The following is a 15,604-nucleotide window of genomic DNA, read 5'->3' on the forward strand; positions in this document are numbered from 1 at the left end:
TTTTTCTGTGGCATATGCACATATCCTGTGTGGGCCTGTGCACCAGTATTCAAGCTCAGAGAGCTGGCGGTGGTGTGTATTGTGTATGTGAAGACTTAATTTGTGTGATAGAAGCCACCACTGACTCTCTGAGAAGGTGTAGTGTTTGAATACTGGTGCACAATATTCATAGGGTAACAGAGCACTGCTAGGGCTTCCAGCATTATGGATGTAGATCTATGTTATGTGGTACAATGGGCTATGTACAGCATGACACAGATCTATGTCCATATGAGCAAAGTGGTTAAAGTGACAGTAAAATCTAAATTAAATATTCATAATAGAATTCCAAGTTACCTTTTACGAGTTGCGTGCGTATTACAAGTTGAAAGTAAATAGATTGCACACAAGCAAAAGCTGACACGCCAACCGAATATTGCAACCATGTTAATGTATTCTCCCCATAGACGTCAATAGAGAGCACAGAAGAAAAAACAACTAACAGCTATTCAAGAACAAGGGGTCATGATCTCAAGCTGAAGGGTTGTAGATTCAGGAGTAATTTGAGGAAGCACTTCTTTACAGAAAGAGTGATTGATTTAAGGAATAAACTTCCTCAAGAGGTAGTAATGACAAACACTGTGAGGGACAAGCATAAGGCTATCATACGAACTAGATAGGTTTATACTGTTAGGTAATATCGGGCAGACTTGCTGGGCCTATGGCTCTTATCTGCCATCAGTATCTATGTTTCTATTGCTTGCGCTCTAACCTGACAGGAGTTATGAATATTTCACATTCCAATGTTCACATACAAAACAATGTAATTTTTATTGCAAATATATATTTTCTATATATAGCTGTATATACCTATACCTGTATATCTATTCCTATAGATATAAAGGTATAGATAACTATTTTACATAAACATTATCAGATATATATATAGAAATATATATTTAATCATAAAAAAATAATTTTCTTCTATGTGAAGAACATACTTATATAAAATATGCGTAACGCACATAGAAGTCTGCGCTTTAGGTATAACACAGTGTTGGGTTAGCGCACATGAAGAATTACTAATCTTACATTGCGTTATTGAAATATTAAATATAAGACATTTAAAAAAAATAATAATTATTAAAAATTATAGATTCTGTAAAAAAAAAAAAAAGTGTATATATTTTCTATGGATTATTTAGAATTGTTTTACACTATCTATAAAAACTTTTAAATAATTATTATTATATTTAATATTTCAATAACACAATGTAAGATTAGTAATTCTTCATCTGCACTAACTGGACACTTCATTATACCTAAAGCACGAACCCCGATGCGCGTTAGACATACACTCCTACTGTATGTTCTTCACATAGAATTTTTTTTAATTTTTATTATTAAATATATATTACTATATACAGTATATCTGATAATGTTAATGTGATAGATAGATAGATAAATAGATAGATAGATTTACAATACAAATTTCATTATTCTTTAAGTGAAGATATTTGGAATGTTATATAGGTACAGTAAATATACAGTAAAACACATAAATACATAAGTAGGCACATACATACATATATAAATACATACATACACATATTTAGATATGTATATGTATGAATATATACATTATAGCCCTTTGCAGTTAACCACCTTGTTATATACCATATACCTTTTAACCCTTATATTTTTTTAAGATTTATATGAATATTATTTATCAGATAGTGTTTATATGGGTGTAACTGTATTTTTAAATGTATTTATGTTGTGTTTAGTGCAACTTTTTTAACGCACTATCCTCTATGCGAGGTTATCAGTCTCACTAACCCGATGAGCGTAAAAAATGGGATAGCATTCTAACGATTGCATTTACTTTCAACTTGTAATGTGCACATTATTTACGACTGCCTCAAAAAGCTGATATCACTCTCGCAACAGTTACCGTGCCACTTGTAATCTAGCCCTATGGCGGGAGTGTTTGCAACTATGTATAACATTACTATAAACATAGTTGCAACCACTACTGCCAGGTGGCTAAAGACATATGCACTTAAAAGGCCATGCTCTATACAATCAATACAATCAATGTAAGTTTAGTTTTGACTTCACTATCTCTTTAAATGACATATCATTGTATACTGCTTTTGACAGTTTTCCCTTTAATCCACAGGGTGAAGAGAGAGTAGATGGGGTAGTTGAGAGGTCAACACCCACACCGACACAGCATTCACCCCAGAAAGTACAGAGGAAACTCAAGAGCACACTTTGTAAAGTTACTCTGCTTGACTCTTCTCAATATGAGTGTGAAGTGGAGGTAAGCGCTATGGGAGATGGGGATATATATATATGATGTACTAATGATTGTTATGGTTATTGAGGGAAGGTTTAATATCACAGGGCCTTTGTATGATTGTTTGGTAAAGAATAATCATGGCGTAATAGACTGGTTGTTGATAAGAGAGGCACCTGAATCTTGCATGGCTGTTACTAGAAGGGGCACAGTGGTTTTTGCAATGGAAGACACACTTAGGGGTCAGGCTCGCCTTAAGACCGCTGCTCCTTAACTTATCCGCCACCTCTGAGGCAGCGGACAGTAATCATCCCGATCAGATACAATCGGGATTATTGACACCCTCTGCTAGCGGCCGAATGGCCGCTAATCTGCAGGGGGCGGCATTGCACAAGCATTTCAATAGAAATGCTTGTGCAATGTTAAATGCCGACATCATATGTTGTCTGCATTTAGCGATGACGGGCGGACATGATACGCTACAGCGGATCATGCCCGCCCTCATCTTAATAAATCGGCCCCTCAATATCAAATAAAAAACAACTCTTGTAATTCCCCAGTTGTTAAAGTATCAATGTCAGCATTCTCCACAGAAAATGTTGCCATCCAGGTTCCATTATGCAGGAGCCAGATGGGGCCGTGTAATACTATTAAAAAAATACTCACTTTTGTGGGATACTGTACATAGATATACATGTGTATGTATGTTTATATACATGTGTATTTATGTGTTTTTATATATACTTTGTAGCCCTTTCCACTCAAATACCTGAAACCAGAAAAAGCATGTGTTTTATTGTGTATTTACTGTAAATATTTTACATTTCAACTTTCTTCACATAATGCAAAACCCGGAGGTTGTTATGTACAGTGAGTGCTGGATACCTGTGGAGTAATTTTATATATATAGGTATATATTTTACATTAGATATTTATGGCAATAAATAGAACATATTCTTCTATGTGAAGAACATTTCAATGTAAAATATTCATAACTGCCTTCTGGCTAGCTCTGTAGGATTAAATCTTGTTGGGTTAGCGAGTGAGCAATTAGTTAAGTTTTTTTTCCAGTTTGCACTCTCCATTGGAGTATATGCGGTGAAGAAGTTAGCACGTTCACGATATTTGAAGTGCTGAATTTCACTTGCACTCAAACATTTTACTTTCAACTTATAATAGGTGTGATAACCTGTGCTTGTAAAAAGCTTCTGGCTGTGTTGCAACAGCACTAAATTGTAATATGGCTCTATGTGTAGTAGAGTTATGTATATGCACTATACTGTAAAATTGTTAAACATTTTTAATCCTTTCAATGCTGGGTCATTTTCAGACACCTGTGCTAGAGGTGTTTATAGTTTGGTCCTTATTGCTTTACACATAAATTTTATCTTTTATTCTGTGAAGTACGCACACAAATTATACCTCATTTTTTTCAGCAGACTAAGCATTCTTAGAAAATAACTTTAGTTTTCAGGAATATTAAATTATGAGAAGACACTACTATAGGAAACGCAAAAAATAAATATATTTTGTGTCATTTCTGTGGTGTACACAGTAAATAGCAGCACAGGAGTAATTAGTAAATATTTCAAACACACATTTTATTGTCCCGCATTCAGCACAAGTTCACTTTGCCAAACAGAAAAAGTACTATTTTATACTAATTCTGTTCAATTAAAATGACCAATTAAAAATCAGAAGAGCACATATATTATTTTTATCACTATGCACCATCTTACAATGTATACAGAAAATAAGTGGTTTTAAAATTTCTAACCATACAAATATTACATACATTTAAAATTACACAAAATTCAAATTTTTCATAGGCGTGGCTTAACCCTTTTGGATAATGTATGCATGTTTCTATCCCTGTCAAAACTCACACAGGATAGCAAAAAAAACCATCCTATATAGAACTTCACTAAATATCACCTATCACTTGCACTGTTGTAGCGCATATTTTAAAGGCAGAAAGGATACATGTGATTGCTATTTCTATGACAATCACCTGCTATTTAATAGGGAATTAGACCACTCATTTGATTATGAGCAATCTGATCATTCATTTGAGGAGTATTGTGTGTATGTGCGTTTTTTGCTGTCTTTAGGGGATTAGGACACCTTTGGGGCCACTTCCCGATAAAGTAAATACATTAGGTATGCAATTGGTGTAAAATTTCAATCACCTTCTAAATACAGGAGTATTAGACCCCACACAGAAAAGAGGGGTTCATCTCTTTTAAACTGGGGTCTCATACCCCTTTGTGGTTTTTAGGGGGGGTAATTAATTCTTTAACATCTCATACCTATCTTATTATATCAAAGGGGGAGAAAGGAAATTTGTAGTAGTTCCCTCACTCACTACTAGTGGGTCAGGTGATCACCATTTTTAACAGTCACTTGTCCCTGTAAGTGTCCTAGGGGTTGAGATATGGGGGCCGATTTATCATCGGTCTGTCCGACATGATCTTGTGAACTGCTTGTGCAATGCCGCCCCCGGCAGGTTTGGCCTCTAGCCGGGTGTGTCAATCAGGCCGATTGTATAGTATCGGGCAGATTGATGTCCGCAGCCTCAGAGCAGACGGACCAGTTATGGAGCAGCGGTCTTAAGACCGCTTCTTCATAACTGCTTTTTCCAGCAAGCCTGAAGGCTCGCGCGGAAACAGGGGCATCAAGCTCCATTCGGCTTGATAATTCGGCCCCATGGGCTCTTCATGCACATCTATGAGGTTAAACTTCCTAATTGTAAAAAACTTGCTTTTTCTCTTGAATCAACTTTAAATTCTCACTGAAGAAAGTGGCCTCTACTTTTCCGATTTACAATAGTGGGCTTTAACGGTTTCACACTGTAAACTCGTGCCTGGGTAAAATGGTAACATTTACAACATTGAAACTATTGAGCCATTTCATTAATGTAAAACTGCTATTTCTGTTCTGTACAGTGAGTGCTCTCAGTTTTTTTAAATGTATGACGTGGCTCAATGTTGTAAATTTTACCATTTTACCAAAGAACGATTTACCGTGTGAGACCGTTATAGACCACTATTGTAAATGATAAAAGTAGAGGCCACTTTCTCCTGTGAAATATTAACATCCCATACTGTGTCGAGAGCAAAACCTCTCAAAATGAAAAATCATGTTTTTACAATAAACTAAGTTGGAAAAAAATTATAATATTTTTTACAGTGTAATGCATATAAATAACACACATGCACATATACCTATAATGCCCCAGTTCAAATAGATAAATAATTCATTATAAAGTTTTGTGATTATTTAGAAACTGAAAAAATGAATTACACTCACGTAAATTGTTATTGTCATTTCACACAGTACAAAGGTATCAATGCAAACACCTGTAATGTACAGGATAGATCTGGTGCATGATATTAGTAATTTGCATTTCGAAATAAATAAGTAGATGTAGGTTGCACAACTATTAGATTATTAAGAATCCCCACTTTGTGCTAACAGTCACAGAATTAATCATTTATACACCAGAACAAGAAAAGAGCTATTTATATAATAATACGCTTGAAGGTATGATTGTTAATCGAAGTGTCTTTGTAGATTAAAATGATTGTTGGTGAAGAAGGTGTAGCAGTTTGGATATGGTTATATAGAGTTTACAGAGGAGGACCAGGAGACAAAGAAATGTAGTTTGCTATAGCTGTTGACATAAGAGGTACTTGAATTTGCAGTAATTGTTTACAAATTGCACATAGGTTTATTTTGGTTGTTGCCAGAAGAATCAACATTTAGTATGATTATGTATGGGTATGGACGTATATTTGTTGATGGAAGCAGAAAATCAAAATTGTGTGATTGCTCATGGAAGAGACAAAGGGATTTTATGAAAGAATCACAGTGGTGTGATTATGATGAAGCAGGCAAAGAGGTTTGGTACGGTTTTAAAGGGACAGATACAGTGGTTGGGTAGGATGATTTGGTTTAGAAGCACATGGTTTTGTTGTAGATATTGAGGTAAGATGCATGGGGGTTTGGCATGGCTATAGAAGAAAGAACATGTGGGGGTTAATATAGTTGTATAGGGAAAAAGATCATAAAGTTTTTGTGCTTATGCATTGAAGAAATGCAGTTATGTATGATGATAAAATCCCATGTAAAATGATGGATGGTGGAAGAAGCATAAGATGACTGTTGAATGAATGAATGGTTTTGATTCGCTTCTAACCTAATGACAAACTCAGATGTCCTTTCTCTAACTTTATAGAAACATGCCCGGGGTCAAGTACTTTTTGAGACAGTTTGCGAGCACCTGAACCTTCTAGAGAAAGATTACTTTGGCTTGACGTTTTGTGACTCAGAGAGTCAAAAGGTGAGTGTAAAGTTCTTATCCCAGAGGTGGCTGCACTAATGTCAGGAAACAAGAGATGACTTCAGATGCCACCAGAGTCATGGCTGAACTAATACCAGGATTTGCCTCCAGAGATGTCTGCTCTAGTATCCGTTTTTATTACCATTCTACATTAAATGTTAAATGACTATGACTAACAATCAGTATTTTGTTTGCACATTAAATATTGTTAGATGAATTGCAAGTATAAAGCGATAATGTGTTTAATTCCACTTTATTATTATAACAATGGCGAATCCATCAGAATTCCTTTGTGCAGTGCACTGCATGGCTTTTGGCAGGCTTTTCAGATTTTATACAATTATTACACATTAGCGTACCTTGTTATAATCCATTCTCCTCAAGGTTTTTAAATGTATGCATAGTTAAAGGGACAGTGTAGTCAAAATTAAACTTTCATGATTCAAATAGGGAATGCAAGTTTAAACAACCTTCCAATTTATTTTTATCATCAAGTTTGCTTTGTTCTTTTGGTATTCTTGGTTGAAAGCTAAACCTAGGTAGTCTCATATTCTAATGTCTAAGCCCTTGAAGGCATCCGCTTATCTCAGTGCATTTTTTACAGCTAGACAAAGCTAGTTCATGTGTGCCATATAGTTAAAAAAGGGTAATAAATATATAATATATTTATCTTTTTAACTAATAAACATTTTCAAGTAGACTTTTCCAGCAGATATTTACATGATTTTTCATATTTAATTGCTTTGACCTCTTGAACATGAATTTTAAAGAGACATAAAAGTCAAAATTGTAATTGTTTTTCCTTAATGTGTTTCAAATGACTTGTTATGCCTATGGCAGAGTATTGCATGTAGGTAAATTGTTCCTTCATGTTTATGCTTGTACTTAAAACAGCTGTTGTTCTCAAGGTAATGCCCATAAAAACAAGCTGAGCCTACAGGGAACGCTAATGTTATAAATGTCTAAACATAGGTATTAAAATGCTTTGGTGACTATAATCAGCAAGCGCTGCCCAGGCGCTGAACCGAAAAAGGGCCGGCTCCTAAGCTTACATTCCTGCTTTTCAAATAAAGCTACCAAGAGAACAAAGAAAAATTGATGATAGGAGTAAATTAGAAAGTTGCTTGAAATGGCATTCTCTGTCTGAATCATTAAAGAAAAAAATTGTGTTTCATATCCCTTTAATTAGCTGTCATGTTTCCTTTTGACACATTTTTTGTTACTTTGAACACTCCTTCAGAAGGCTTAAAGAGACACGTTTCTCATGTTTTTTTAAAATCAGATTATTCTATTATATTTGCACCAACTTCGCTAACTCAAATGGCTTCTCTAATGTTATATTTTCTAATGGATTGGAATTGCCTTGAATCTTAATCCCTTTATGACCACAGACGGTCGTTCACATACCCCGTATGTGGCCTTGAAAATAGCGCAGGTCTTGCCGATGTAAGCAAAACTACGCTATATCTGCATTCCTACAGAAGTGAGGCATGCAGTACTAGCGCAGCTTCGCTGCTGTTGTCAAAGCTGAGCTAGTAAACCCCTTAACAACCGTGCCACGGTCACGTATGCCGGTCATTAACCCCTTAACGACCAAGGACGTACGCCACACGTCCTCAAAAAAAATGCAGTTAATGACCGAGGACGTGTGGCGTACGTCCTTGGTCTGGAAAGCAGCTGGAAGCGATCCTGCTCGCTTCCAGCTGCTTTCCGGTTATTGCAGTGATGCCTCGATATGGAGGCATCCTGCAATAACCCCCCTTGGCCATCCGATGCAGAGAGAGCCAATCTGTGGCCCTCTCTGCACCGGACATCGATGGCCGGTATCGTTGGTGGGTGGGAGCCGACTTCGGAGGCGGGTGGGCGGCCATCGGTGAGATCTGGAAGGTGGAGGGGGGCGGGATCGGGGGCGGAGCCTTCGGGGGCGCGCACGGGCGCGCGCGTGCACAGGGGGTGGCGGGCGGGCGCGTGCACGGGGCGGGAGCGGGTGGGAACCGCTACACTACAGAAAAAAATTTAAAAGTAAAATGTCAAATAAAATTAAATACTTATTTTTTCCAAAGCATCTAAGGGATCTGGAAGGGGTGGGGGGTTGGTATTGGGGGGGGGGGGGGAGCTACACTACAGAAAAGGGACATTTTTTAATAAAAAACATAATTTATGCTTACCTGATAAATTTATTTCTCTTGTAGTGTGTTCAGTCCACGGGTCATCCATTACTTATGGAATATATTCTCTCCCCAACAGGAAATTGCAAGAGGATCACCCAATCAGAGCTGCTACATAGCTCCTCCCCTCACATGTCATATTCAGTCATTCGACCAAAACAAGGCGAGAAAGGAGGAACCATAGGGTGCAGTGGTGACTGAAGTATTAAATAAAATTTAGATCTGCCTTAAAAAGACAGGGCGGGCCGTGGACTGAACACACTACAAGAGAAATACATTTATCAGGTAAGCATAAATTATGTTTTCTCTTGTTAAGTGTGTTCAGTCCACGGGTCATCCATTACTTATGGGATACCAATACCAAAGCCAAGTACACGGATGATGGGAGGGACAAGGCAGGCACTTAAACGGAAGGAACCACTGCCTGTAGAACCTTTCTCCCAAAAACAGCCTCCGAAGAAGCAAAAGTGTCAAATTTGTAAAATTTTGAAAAAGTGTGAAGCGAAGACCAAGTCGCAGCCTTGCAAATCTGTTCAACAGAAGCCTCATTCTTAAAGGCCCAGGTGGAAGCCACAGCTCTAGTGGAATGAGCTGTAATTCTTTCAGGGGGCTGCTGTCCAGCAGTCTCATAGGCTAAACGTATTATGCTACGAAGCCAAAAGGAGAGAGAGGTTGCCGAAGCTTTTTGACCTCTCCTCTGTCCAGAGTAAACGACAAACAGGGAAGAAGTTTGACGAAAATCTTTAGTTGCCTGTAAATAGAATTTCAGAGCACGGACTACATCCAGATTATGCAAAAGTCGTTCCTTCCTTGAAGAAGGATTAGGACATAATGACGGAACAACAATCTCCTGATTGATATTTCTGTTAGAGACTACCTTAGGTAAAAACCCAGGTTTAGTACGCAGAACTACCTTGTCTGAATGAAAAATCAGATAAGGAGAATCACAGTGTAAGGCAGACAATTCCGAGACTCTTCGAGCCGAGGAAATAGCCATCAAAAATAGAACTTTCCAAGATAAAAGTTTAATATCAACGGAATGAAGGGGTTCAAACGGAACTCCTTGAAGCACTTTAAGAACCAAGTTTAAGCTCCACGGAGGAGCAACAGTTTTAAACACAGGCTTAATCCTAGCTAACGCTTGACAAAAAGCCTGGATGTCTGGAACTTCTGCCAGACACTTATGCAAAAGAATAGACAAAGCAGAAATCTGTCCCTTTAAAGAACTAGCTGATAAGTCTTTTTCCAAACCCTCTTGGAGAAAAGACAATATCCTTGGAATCCTAACCTTACTCCACGAGTAACTCTTGGATTCGCACCAATACAGGTATTTACGCCATATCTTATGGTAGATTTTTCTGGTAACAGGCTTTCGTGCCTGTATCAAAGTATCAATAACTGACTCGGAGAAACCACGCTTTGATAGGATCAAGCGTTCAATCTCCACGCAGTCAATCTCAGAGAAATTAGATTTGGATGATTGAAAGGACCTTGTATTAGAAGGTCTTTCCTCAAAGGTAGAGTCCATGGAGGACAAGACGACATGACCACTAGGTCTGAATACCAGGTCCTGCGTGGCCACGCAGGTGCTATCAGGATCACCGATGCTCTCTCCTGTTTGATCTTGGCAATCAGTCGAGGGAGCAGAGGAAACGGTGGAAACACATAAGCCATGCTGAAGAACCAAGTAGCTGCTAGAGCATCTATCAGCTTCACTCCCGGGTCCCTGGACCTGGAACCGAAAAGAGGAAGTTTGGCATTCTGGCGAGACGCCATGAGATCCAGATCTGGTTTGCCCCAACGATGGACCAGTTGAGCAAATACCTCCGGATGGAGTTCCCACTCCCCCGGATGAAAAGTCTGACGACTTAGAAAGTCCGCCTCCCAGTTCTCCACTCCTGGGATGTGGATCGCTGACAAGTGGCAAGAGTGAGACTCTGCCCAACGAATTATCTTTGAGACTTCCAACATCGCTAGGGAACTCTTGGTTCCCCCTTGATGGTTGATATAAGCCACAGTCGTGATGTTGTCCGAATGAAATCTGATGAACCTCAGGGTTGCTAGCTGAGGCCAAGCTAGAAGAGCGTTGAATATTGCCCTTAGCTCCAGAATATTTATTGGGAGGAGTTTCTCCTCCTGAGTCCAGGATCCCTGAGCCTTCAGGGAATTCCAGACTGCGTCCCAGCCTAGGAGGCTGGCATCTGTTGTTACAATCGTCTAATCTGGCCTGCGAAAGGTCATGCCCCTGGACAGATGGACCCGAGATAACCACCAGAGAAGAGAATCTCTGGTCTCTTGATCCAGATTTAGTAGAGGGGACAAATCTGAGTATTCCCCATTCCACTGACTTAGCATGCATAATTGCAGCGGTCTGAGATGCAGGCGCGCAAATGGCACTATGTCCATTGCCGCTACCATTAAGCACTGAGCCACTGACGGGCGTGGAATGGAATGAAGGACTCGGCAAGCATTTAAGAGTTTTGATAACCTGGCCTCCGTCAGGTAAATTTTCATTTTTAAAGAATCTATCAGAGTCCCTAGGAAGGAGACTCTTGTGAGAGGTGATAGAGAACTCTTTTCCACGTTCACCTTCCACCCATGCGATCTTAGAAATGCCAGAACTATCTCTGTATGAGACTTGGCAATTTGCAAGCTTGTCGCCTGTATCAGGATGTCGTCTAGATACGGAGCCACCGCTATGCCTCGCGGTCTTAGAACCGCCAGAAGAGAGCCCAGCACCTTTGTAAAGATTCTCGGGGCCGTAGCCAACCCGAAGGGAAGAGCTACAAACTGGTAATGCCTGTCTAGGAAGGCAAATCTTAGGAACCGATGATGATCTTTGTGAATCGGTATGTGAAGGTAGGCATCCTTTAAATCCACCGTGGTCATGTACTGACCCTCTTGGATCATGGGTAGGATAGTCCGAATAGTTTCCATTTTGAATGATGGAACTCTTAGGAATTTGTTTAAAATCTTTAGGTCCAAAATTGGCCTGAAGGTACCCTCTTTCTTGGGAACCACGAACAGATTTGAATAAAATCCCTGTCCTTGTTCCGTTCACGGAACTGGGTGGATCACTCCCATTACTATGAGGTCTTGTACGCAACATAGGAATGCCTCTTTCTTTATTTGGTTTTCTGATAACCTTGAAAGATGAAATCTCCCTAGAGGAGGAGAAGCCTTGAAGTCCAGAAGATATCCCTGAGATATGATCTCCAACGCCCAGGGATCCTGGACATCTCTTGCCCACGCCTGGGCGAAGAGAGAAAGTCTGCCCCCCACTAGATCCGTTTACGGATAGGGGGCCATCCCTTCATGCTGTCTTAGGGGCAGCAGCAGGTTTTCTGGCCTGCTTGCCCTTGTTCCAGGACTGGTTAGTTTTCCAGGCCTGTCTGTAACGAGCAACGTTTCCTTCCTGTTTTGGGGCTGAGGAAGTTGACGTTGCTCCTGCCTTGAAGTTTCGAAAGGCACGAAAATTAGACTGTTTGGCCTTTGATTTGGCCTTATCCTGAGGAAGAGTATGACCCTTACCTCCCGTAATGTCAGCGATAATTTCTTTCAAGCCGGGCCCGAATAAGGTTTGCCCCTTGAAAGGAATAGTAAGTAATTTAGATTTAGAAGTCACATCAGCTGACCAGGATTTAAGCCATAACGCTCTGCGCGCTTGAATGGCAAAACCGGAATTCTTAGCCGTTAGTTTAGTTAGATGTACAATGGCATCAGAAACAAATGCATTAGCTAGCTTAAGTGCTTTAAGCTTGTCCATAATTTCATCCAATGGAGCTGAGTGAATGGCCTCTTCTAGAGACTCAAACCAAAATGCCGCAGCAGCATTGACAGGTGCAATGCATGCAAGGGGCTGTAAGATAAAACCTTGTTGAACAAACATTTTCTTAAGGTAACCTTCCAATTTTGTATCCATTGGATCTGAAAAAGCACAACTATCCTCCACCGGGATAGTAGTACGCTTGGCTAAAGTAGAAACTGCTCCCTCCACCTTAGGGACCGTCTGCCATAAGTCCCGTGTAGTGGCGTCTATTGGAAACATTTTTCTAAATATAGGAGGTGGGGAAAAGGGCACACCAGGTCTATCCCACTCCTTGCTAATAATTTCTGTAAGCCTTTTAGGTATAGGAAAAACGTCGGTACACACCAGTACTGCATAGTATCTATCCAGCCTACATAATTTCTCTGGAATCGCAACTGTGTTACAGTCATTCAGAGCCGCTAAAACCTCCCCTAGCAATACACGGAGGTTCTCAAGCTTAAATTTAAAATTAGAGATCTCTGAATCCGGTTTCCCTGGATCAGATCCGTCACCTACAGAATGAAGCTCTCCGTCCTCATGTTCTGCAAACTGTGACGCAGTATCGGACATGGCTCTTGTAGCACCAGCGCGCTCTATTCTTACCCCAGAGCAATCGCGCTTGCCTCTTAATTCTGGCAATTTAGATAATACTTCTGTCAGGGTATTATTCATAATATTAGCCATGTCCTGTAAGGTGATTTGTATGGCCGTCCCTGATGCACTTGGCGCCACAATATCAGGCGCCTCCTGAGCGGGAGGCGAAGGTACTGACACGTGAGGAGAGTTAGTCGGCATAACTTCCCCCTCGTTGTCTGGTGATAATTCCTTTATAGATAAAGACTGACCTTTATTTTTTAAAGTGGAAGCAATACATTTAGTACACATGTTTCTGTGGGGCTCCACAGTGGCCTTTAAACATAGTGAACAAACAGATTCATCTGTGTCAGACATGTTTAAACAGACTAGCAATAAGACTAGCAGACTTGGAAAACACTGTAAATAATTTTTCAAGTAATAAAGAAAAACGCTACTGTGCCTTTAAGAAGCACAGAAAACTGTCACAGTTGAAATAACAATGAACCAAATCAGTTATAGCAAACAAATTTTCACAGTAAATGTATTAAGTTAGCAGAGCATTGCACCCACTTGCAAATGGATGATTAACCCCTTAAAACCCAAATGGTTTTTATAAGCAAAAAAACGTTTATTAATACAGTCAAAAAAACCACTGTCACAGGTCTGCTGTGACTGATTACCTCCCTCAAAATGACTTATGAAGTCCCTTAAGCAGTCTGGAGACGACCCGGGTCAAGCAGAAGGAAGCAGGAAGACAGAGCCTGAATTTTTTACTGCGTCAAAAGAGCGCTAAAATAGGCCCCTCCTACTCAATATTACAATATTGGGAGTTTCAGTTAACTGTTTCTATGCAGAAATATTGTCAGCCATGTGGAAAAATTTTATGCCCCAACAAGTTTTATCACCAATGTACCTCACAAAACGAATAAACATGCCAGTAAAATCGTTTTAAACATCCCTTTTTTAATGAGCTTGTATCTCTATTGATAAGCCTGATACCAGTCTTCCTACTGCATTTAAGGCTTATAACATCACTTCAGTATTAATAGCATTTTCTCAGTCAAATTCCATTCCTTAGAAAATTACTTTACTGTATATATTTAAATCAGCCTGTTAACAGTCGCTCTCACTGTATTAAAGGCTTTTACTTACATTACATCGGTATCAGCAGTATTTTCTTAGTCAATTCCATTCCATAGAAAAATAATTTACTGCACATACCTTGTTTGCAGGGTTCCCCGCACGCCATTCCCTTCTGAAAGTTACCTCACTCCTCAGAATATGCGAGAACAGCCAGTGGATCTTAGTTACTGCCGCTAAGATCATAGAAAACGCAGGCAGATTCTTCTTCCAAATACTGCCTGAGAATAAACAACACACTCCGGTGTCATTTTAAAATAACAAACTTTTGATTGAAGTGTAAAAACACCACAGAACCTCTCACAACGTCCTATCTTTTCAGTTGCAAGAGAATGACTGAATATGACATGTGAGGGGAGGAGCTATGTAGCAGCTCTGATTGGGTGATCCTCTTGCAATTTCCTGTTGGGGAGAGAATATATTCCATAAGTAATGGATGACCCGTGGACTGAACACACTTAACAAGAGAAAAAAGCATATTATTCACTAAAATGGGTACTGGCAGACAGCTGCCAGTACCCAAGATGGCGCACATTAAGTCAGAGGGGGAGGGTTAGAGAGCTGTTTGGTGGGGGATCAGTGAGGTTGGGGGCTAAGGGGGATCCTACACAGAAGCATATGTAAATATGCAAAAAAAATGCACAAAAAAGCCCAAATTTTCCTTTTATTTTAGTACTGGCAGAGTTTCTGCCAGTACTTAAGATGGCGGGGACATTTGTGGGGTAGGGGAGGGAAGAGAGATGTTTGGGAGGGATCAGGGGGTCTGATGTTTCAGGTGGGAGGCTGATCTTTACACTAAAGCTAAAATTAACCCTGCAAGCTCCCTACAAGCTACCTAATTAACCCCTTCACTGCTAGCCATAATACACGTGTGATGCGCAGCGCCATTTAGCAGCATTCTAATTACCAAAAAGCAACGCCAAAGTCATATATGTCTGCTATTTCTGAACAAAGGGGATCCCAGAGAAGCATTTACAACCATTTGTGCCATAATTGCACAAGCTGTTTGTAAATTATTTCAGTGAGAAACCTAAAATTGTGAAAAATGTAACGTTTTTTTTAATTTGATCGCATTTGGCGGTGAAATGGTGGCATGAAATATACCAAAATGGGCCTAGATCAATACTTGGGGTTGTCTACTACACTACACTAAAGCTAAAATTAACCCTAGAAGCTCCCTACATGCTCCCTAATTAACCCCTTCACTGCTGGGCATAATACACGTGTGGTGCGCAGTGGCATTTAGCGGCCTTCTAATTACCAAAAAGCAATGCCAAAGCCATATATGT

General features: G+C 39.7%; 1 protein-coding gene across 4 annotated transcripts in view; it reads left to right on the forward strand.

The window, feature by feature from the left end:
• Positions 1-15,604, forward strand: part of EPB41L1 (erythrocyte membrane protein band 4.1 like 1) — a 418,010-nt gene that overhangs the window by 238,523 nt on the left and 163,883 nt on the right. For all 4 annotated transcript variants that reach the window (XM_053715999.1, XM_053715997.1, XM_053715935.1 and 1 more), the window contains exons 4-5: positions 2,162-2,305; positions 6,519-6,623. In XM_053715999.1, the coding sequence (XP_053571974.1) occupies positions 2,162-2,305; positions 6,519-6,623 (249 nt within the window). The remainder of the gene's footprint in view (positions 1-2,161; positions 2,306-6,518; positions 6,624-15,604) is intronic.

This window comes from Bombina bombina, chromosome 1 (genome assembly GCF_027579735.1).
Source record: "Bombina bombina isolate aBomBom1 chromosome 1, aBomBom1.pri, whole genome shotgun sequence".
Lineage (NCBI taxonomy): Eukaryota > Metazoa > Chordata > Amphibia > Anura > Bombinatoridae > Bombina > Bombina bombina.